Source organism: Rosa chinensis, chromosome 5 (assembly GCF_002994745.2).
Source record: "Rosa chinensis cultivar Old Blush chromosome 5, RchiOBHm-V2, whole genome shotgun sequence".
In the NCBI taxonomy this organism is placed as follows: domain Eukaryota; kingdom Viridiplantae; phylum Streptophyta; class Magnoliopsida; order Rosales; family Rosaceae; genus Rosa; species Rosa chinensis.
The window spans coordinates 51589230-51596848 of NC_037092.1; the positions used below are offsets into that span (position 1 = coordinate 51589230).

Below are 7619 nucleotides of genomic sequence, written 5' to 3' on the forward strand. Positions count from 1 at the left end.
CTATTTGTATTTTTTTCCCTTTAATTTATGCAGTAAATGCGATATTCGTTCGACTCATTAACAAATTGTTATATATAATAAAATAAAATAAAATCATGAAAGTGTTCAAGTAAATCCCTATTTGTGTGTCTGGCCCAAACTCTAGGTTACTTGACCTAGTGGTAATAAGGTTTTAACTAGCCATAGCTGCCCGCGCATTGCTGCGGGAGTTATGGTTGTTAGTGAATTGCTTAGAAAAGAAAATGACCATACACATAAGCATATCATTGATTTTGTATTATCGGTTTGTACATTTGGCTTGCTTTAAATTGTTTGATAGTGGTGCAAAAATTTTGGTAAGTTTTATTTGATTTGAAAGGGTATTGTGAAGACAGATATAATAGAATATTCATTTTCTGTTATTGTTGTTTGCTGGTTCATCCACTGTAATTTCTCCAAAAGAAAAGCTTGTCTTACCCTGTCAGCAATCATGATAACCATATGTCTATTTTCTCTCTGTTTTTTTTCAATGTGGTTACTCTGCGGGTGTATTATCAATACAGTTAACTACATTGACAGATACCTTATGGAGGAGCCACTATTTTCTACAACAACATAGTAACTTAAAGAAGTTTAAACTGCAGACTATAGTCATGGCTCCAATTACCAACCGATAACTGTAATTTGGGGGGGGGGGGGGGGGTGGGGGGGGGGGGGGTGGGAAATTTCAAAAACAACAAAATGATCACCTCCTTGCAGTTCTCGCAACACTTAAAAACTCCAAAATTGTGGGATGCTCAAATGTTTTGGCTGGTGGAAGCTTCTTGATCCAAGTAATTTGGCTTCCGATTGAGGAAAGAGCTGAAAGCAAAGACCAACCTAATGTTAATGTTATAGTCTACCTCAAAACTTCGACTGTGAAAAGCCTCAAAACGATATCACCACTCCAGCACCAAAAAAAACAGTTCTGAAATTACCCGAAATCCAGGCCTGTCACTTTAAAACAAAGAAAATAGAGTTATGCTACCAAAATTGACAAAAACTCATACTTCAAAGTCAGCTAAATAGTAGATGAAGCATAACTCCAATTAGTTCCAGATACAAAAACAAATAGTATTGCGAAGTAGAATTCGAAGATGGCAAGTTATTTCTACATCAGCAATAAAACATGTATCTGTTAGAAAAGACCGTCAGCATATATTTTCTCAATTGTTTGGCTTGGCTGGGACTGTAATCTGTATAGAAACTACATAGGCAAAGTAGGAAAAAATAAATACACTAAAGGTGGTTTTCAAAAGACAATATTTTGGCTGTCTATTGGGATCAGAATGATCCTTATGAAATGGCTGGAGATAATTGGACATTCATAAAAGCATTATGTGAAGGAGTTCCTATTTTCTATGAAGACTATCAATACCATTCGTCAGGCAGATGGAGGGGTTGAAGATGGGTGTATTGATCACTAAATTCATGCACTGCTGTTTTTTTTTTTTTTTTGGACCACTGTATCCACTTCTCTTTATACTATGAGAAGAGAAGATTATGAGACATAGTAGAAGCAAATACTATGAGACATAGTAGAAGATTATATATCTTATTAATATATGAGAATTTTTACATTGTTTTGTAGAAGCTAATACAAAAATGCCAGCTATGAAAGTTTGCTATGCATGAACCTGGCTCTGATTACTTGTCTACACTATCCAAGGTGTCTATTGCTTCTACTATTCAAAAAGTTAGATGCTGCTAAAGCAATTGGAGTTGATTCACAGAATTTAAGTCTAGAGTTTCTTCCAAAAAAACTACTTACTCCAGCTGTAGATATACAAAATGCTCCAGTTGACTCAGTGACTACAGTGATACAAAAACTGTAGTCAGTGTAGCTGCAAGTGCATAACATATATTATTATAGTATCAGACAGACATACACACACACACACACACACACACACACATATATGTTTGTGTGATTCAGGTACGCTTCTGCTGCTGCTGGTGTTCTTTAGCCACGGTTGGTGACGCAATTCCTTCATCTTCGGCTTCCCTATAAATTGAAAACAAAGTGATTATAATTATGATCATAGATGATTAAAGGTATTGATTGCTGATATATACATATGAATGGAAAACAAAGTGATAACAGTTGTGATTTTCGATAGAGACTTTAAAATAGCATTGCGTGACAATAATTAAAGTGATTAGAGTTATGATTGTGGACATAATTTTTGATTGGTATAGTATGATAAAATAAGTATGATGCATATTGTTTACCTCTTTATCCTTTTCAACAGTCTTCTTGCACTTGCTTGAGTACCCTCTCTTTCTTTCCGAAGGCAGATTGATTGATGTTGCAGTAGTTGGCAGATTGGTTGATGCTGTACTGACTTGTTCAAATGGTGTAGGTGCAAGATAATCTTCTGGTGCTGGATAAACTCCTCTAACATTTAGTTCACCATTCATGTTTATCTTCATTTGAAATAGAAAACTTTGACCTTCGCATTTGTAATTTCAACTGGGAGTGCTTGTTCATCTGGAAATGAAGTTTTATTCACCAGTTCAGAATAGCTTATGCCAAATATCTGTTCAGCTTAGTTTCCAAGAAGGACAACTGTTGCTTGGTTCTCCCTATCTTCAATTGTCATGTGAAGCTTGTAACTGCATGTAAAATTAAAAATAATAAAATAATAATAATTATATTGCATGATTGAACTGAGTTATGAATATAATTTCATGTCATTCTATTATACAATGAAATTTAGTTAAAGATTGATGTAGTTGTATTGAGTGATAATGTATACCATGGAAGAGGGACTTGAATGTCATGCTCGGTACAGATGAACTGATTGTTGTCTTCTTTGTATTTTAGGTACTTGCGGCAAGTGGGACATCCTTTGTACCACCAATTGGTATGTGTACGAAATCTAACGATTGTAGCGGCAGAATAGATCTTCTTATTCTGTGTGTAAGCAAATATGTGAGTGTATAAAAAATAAGAACAATAAAAAAAGGGAGATTAAATTTAGAAGCAAAATTTTAAAATGTAACATGGTTTCTGAGATATAACAGATGGAGAACATAAATAAAGGTAAAACATGTAATAAAACGTTGTTTTTTTAAACCTTTAAAGTTGGTTTTTGATAAGAATTTGTAATCTAGTAGTTCATACCATGTATAATTTTGGATCCAGCGCATTTACTTAAGAAACAGCCTTTCTCGTTTGCTTTTGTGCCTCTTCTTCTATTGCTTGTCTTGACAAATTTGGAATCACTTTCAGCTTGTCACCCGGTTTTGAGAATCTGCAGTTTTTTAAAATTGGAAATATTTTTGAATACTGTATTATAGCAAATAGTGTATTTACTGATGGCCAAAGTAAGAGAGATTGAAAGGGCTGGATGATCATACAAAAGCCATTTAATACGAAAACGAATATAGTCAAATTTAATAAGTTCCGTATAGTATGCAAAGAAAAAGAAGTTTTACAACTACATTTATAGTAAACTCAATAAGATGCAATGGGTATGAAAAAGCATGATTGAACAAAAGGAAACTTGAATAAATAATTTGTAAAACTATTTGTTTAGTATCACAATTGTGTTAATAAGAACCAAGCTAGTAAAAGTTGCATTCTTTCTAGGAACTATAACAATGAAATGCCTGTCATCTTTTATCAATGTTCGTCTTACTGTGAACAACATAGTGTACTTCTAATCTAATCTAACAAAAAAACTTGTTGGGCTAAATAATCAATTTTATGGTCAAGACAAAAAAAGTGCTATTGAAATCACTCAGTTTCTTTGATCTTTTATTGTTCCTCCTCTCCTGTCTTGTTGTGACCATAGTTGTTTCAAATTTTAATTTCTACAATTGTAATAATTATCTGCAAAGCATTGAATGGTAAAAAAAAAAATACTTCCAAAACGCAAGACAACCAATTCAGGTTAATAATGATCTACATGTAATTTTCTAGTTGAACAACGACTATATTATATGGGCTATAAGATTCTAATTTTACAACATCAGTTACATGTAAAGTAGTTGAACAACAGTTACATGTAATTTTCTACTTGAAGAACAATTATATCAACAATTCTAGTGATATTAATAGAAGAGAAATGATTTGAAATGCGATATCAATGAACAAAACTCACATACAAAGAAAAAATTAAAAAAAAGATAACATAAAAACATTATGCTAGAATAAAAAGACTTACTCTTTCTTGTATTCTTGTTTCTGTGGAATATCTGGATCTATGATGACGCAGGTGTCGTTTGTAGTTGATGGGGTGATTCGCTCTGTCACAAAAAGAGCATTTAGGAAATCACGATCTTTGATCTCTTAAAGATAAAAAAAAAAAAAAAGCACATCAAAAAAATTTAGGAACTTCAGTTAAAATATAGATCAATCAGCTGAAGCTAATTAAACTTAATATCATTTCAAATCATTATAAAGTGATGAACAAAAGTTAAAACCAACCTTCAAAATTGACTTTTCATATCTACTTAATGAGTCAAAATTAAAAAATTCCTATGAACATGTTTATTATTGCAGAGCCATGAAGAAAATTTGAAACTTACTATGAAGTTCCACTTTTTATATCTACTTAATGAACCAAAGTTAAAAAATTCTGAGAAAGATGTTTATTATTTTCAATGTTAATTACCTTGGAATTCAGTAAGTCTCAAGCTTGTAAACACTACTAACACCGGTGGAGGGTGCTTTTGAATTCCTTCTAGATCAAAGCGTCTTGCAACATCTCCCCACATAGTGATTCTCAGATCTTGTCGTCTATATTTCAAGTTTAAAGAGTATAGTGTTCAGTATTACTTAATTAAAATTAAATATTTAATAATGAAAAGCTTTTAGAATACCGTACTTGAGATTTTCCAGTATGATTTCAGATTTGGATTCCATTTTATCTTGGTTTCTCACAGGTGTTCAATAGTCGGGTACCACTTATTTCAAACAGCCATAGACATCTTCGATTATACAAAAAAAGAGACTTGTCAGTTTACATCAGAAAAAAGTATGATATATAAGCCTTGAAATGATTTATTTAAACATTATAGACTTACCTATAAGCACTTTCTGGTCTTTCATGGCTTCTTTCAGGTGATCAAACTCAAGGAGGAAGAACGAATATCAAGGTATTGGTGGAAAGCTGTTTTCAACTCGGGTGAACTTTGTCTTTTGATTGAAATAAGCCACTGCCTCATAATTGATGACCATGTATTTTGATGGATGTCCTTTTGTATGAAATGGGTAGATGTCATATACATAGCCTTCTTCCATTTTTTCTTCCAGATGAGGTACCTCATTCTCTTCAATAATTGCATGTCATATAGATAAGTTTTTTCGATTTTTTTCTTTCACATGTATATGCAGATTTTGAAATTGTTAAATTGTTATTGAAGTGTTGATAAAAATCTTACCTTTTCATCAAGTAAAACATAGTGAAGACCATCATTCGTCTCACCATCATACTTTTTTGGTATCCATATCCTTGTCACTCGGGCTCTTAGTTTTAGATTAAAGTCAAAACTCTTTATATCACGTACAAATATTGATCTCATGATTTCCTAATATAAATATAGTAAACACAAATTTAGTAACTTCGCGTATAACACACAATGAAGCAAATCAAATTAAATCAAAGACAGAAAATACATAAGACTATCTCATACCAAAAGAACATATAAAGACAGAGAACATGACTTCAATCATCGAATATACTGTCAAACGAAGAACAGTTTAGTAATGTGATAGTCTATATACTGATTTGTTGCGTATACTAAATGATTGAATAACTGAGCCATAATGTTTATGAAATTTAATAGTGGAAAACACTAAATTAAGCAGTACTAAGTTTCAGCTCCAGACAATTCTTAACCAAAGTGGTAGATAAGAGAATCAAAATTTAATATCTTGATTACCTATTCCTAACACCTGTAACTTTGTTTAGACCATTACGATTGTTTTGATTTCTGATTATTCACATTGATATAGAATAAAAACTTTGTTCATATTTTACTCTATCAGGTTTCTTTTGTGGTCGTAATTTATTTACAGTGGTCATAAACTTAGATTGTTTAACCGATTAAGGAGCCACAGTACATATTACAAAATCAAAGAAAGTTTCAAACATGAATAATGATATCAAACAATTTCTAGACAACAAAAAGTAATAAACTCCCTGTTTCCGAAGAAACGTAGACTGATTTGTGGTTTGTTTCTATAGAATTACAAATCAGAGAAAAAGGATTTGGTATCAATCGTTTTCAAACGCAAGGTAATATGGCTAAAATCAAAATCAAACAAAATCACTTCGAGTATATAAAATCTTAGGGGTAAATCGGTTTCAGGAAAGACAAAGTAAAGGATTGTGATTGATCGTGATAACCTTCTTGGCGTGAACACTGATGCTGATGGAAGATTTTCGATAGCTTTAGCGATTGATGTCGGTTGAGGTGGAATCTTCCCGAAGACAATTATAAGGCTACCGATTAATGTCGGTTGAGATAGAATCTTAGCGAAGACAATTATAAGGCTACCGATTGATGTCGGTAATGGTGTGAATGTAAATTGGTGGAACAGCGTCCGGACTTCTCTAGATTCTGGAAAAGATGACAAAAGGAAATATTTTTATAAGAAAAGATCTTTTGGTAACAATCTAGAAGAGTAGGGTAAAATCTGGAAAACTTGGTTACCTTATTTTTTGTACAATACAGCTTGATCTACATCGTTCACGTTTTGGAGAAGCTGAAATCAAAAGTCTGAGTGTTTGGGAAGAAGAAGGTTTCTTGCACTAAACATTTAATGCCGTTTGATTTCCCTTTTTTTTTTTTTTCTTTTTTCTTTTTTTCTGTTTGGCCCTATTGGTTTTGTTTAACTTACATTAAATACACTTTTTTATACACATTAACTATTTTCTATCAAAGTGAATGTTCGAAAGAGATTGAAACGTTGAATGTTCTTTCAGATAATTTTGAACACTATTATTTTTGTTTGCCTGCATTGACTTTTGTTTCTTTGCATTGACTTTTATTTTCTGGCATTGACTACATAAGATACAAAAGTGTAAAATGCTTTGAACATGTGTGTTACATAAAATGTGCACAATTTTACTCCAAAATCAAAGCTTTAAGAAAACTGATAATTTGGTTGCTATATGTAACTGCTTTGGTTCAAATATATCAAATATTTCTCTATAAATCTTAATTTATTTCGACGTTAAACAAAATAGAAAAGGCAATTTTTTTATTGGGTTAGAATATAATGTATTGCAAATTGCTATTATAAATTTTGTAATACATCTTTATAAACTATATTTTTGGTATATTTATTTGGTATGTCATTGTTATTATTTATTAAAATCTTTAATCCACTTCTTGATGTAACTCTTGAAAGCGCAACATATAACTATCCATGTGTGAAAACAGGTTCTGGTAAATATATGCCAACTTGATTCAACGATTGACCTTGGCTTTTATTAATAGTCATAGCATAACATGGTTTTACTGGAAATTGTCGTCTTTTAAATGTGAATGGCCATTTATTTTCAGTTGCAGTAAGAATAATTCTAGGTATGAAACATTTTTCACCTGTATTATTTCCTGTTAATATTTTTGCTTCAATTAATCGA

The 7619-nt window shown here is 31.8% G+C and overlaps 1 protein-coding gene and 1 long non-coding RNA gene across 4 annotated transcripts; both read right to left on the reverse strand.

The window, feature by feature from the left end:
• Window positions 1-685: 685 nt before the first annotated feature.
• On the reverse strand, window positions 686-2390 carry LOC121049018. The gene is made up of 3 exons (XR_005799137.1): window positions 2251-2390; window positions 1790-2023; window positions 686-975 (listed from the first exon to the last, which is right to left on the reverse strand). It is a non-coding gene; the product is annotated as an uncharacterized LOC121049018 (long non-coding RNA).
• Window positions 2391-2491: 101 nt separating this feature from the next.
• Window positions 2492-6809, reverse strand: LOC112166782. 3 transcript variants are annotated; one of them, XR_005799136.1, is made up of 10 exons: window positions 6685-6809; window positions 6378-6591; window positions 5410-5556; window positions 5053-5298; window positions 4854-4956; window positions 4641-4765; window positions 4191-4272; window positions 3146-3275; window positions 2778-2935; window positions 2492-2634 (listed from the first exon to the last, which is right to left on the reverse strand). XR_005799136.1 is itself a non-coding variant. In XM_040505425.1 (10 exons), the coding sequence occupies exons 5-10, from the start codon at window positions 4889-4891 to the stop codon at window positions 2568-2570; spliced, it is 558 nt and encodes a 185-aa protein (XP_040361359.1). In that variant the 5' UTR covers window positions 4892-4956; window positions 5053-5298; window positions 5410-5556; window positions 6378-6591; window positions 6685-6809; the 3' UTR covers window positions 2492-2567. The 3 variants fall into 3 exon arrangements, 2 of the variants coding, with proteins under 2 accessions (XP_040361359.1, XP_024159450.1); XM_040505425.1 differs by having other exon boundaries at window positions 3188-3275; XM_024303682.2 differs by lacking the exons at window positions 5410-5556; window positions 6378-6591; window positions 6685-6809 and having other exon boundaries at window positions 3188-3275; window positions 5053-5308.
• Window positions 6810-7619: the final 810 nt, after the last annotated feature.

Bases quoted from the DNA above. Each gene is read 5' to 3' on its own strand.
- LOC112166782 (XM_040505425.1), bottom strand. From the start codon at position 4,891: ATGGAATCCAAATCTGAAATCATACTGGAAAATCTCAA. The intron at 2,936-3,187 runs GCTGTTTCTTAA...GCTTACACACAG, and splicing joins CACAAAAGCAAACGAGAAAG to AATAAGAAGATCTATTCTGC. The intron at 2,635-2,777 runs GTATACATTATC...TTTTACATGCAG, and splicing joins ATTCAAGTCCCTCTTCCATG to TTACAAGCTTCACATGACAA.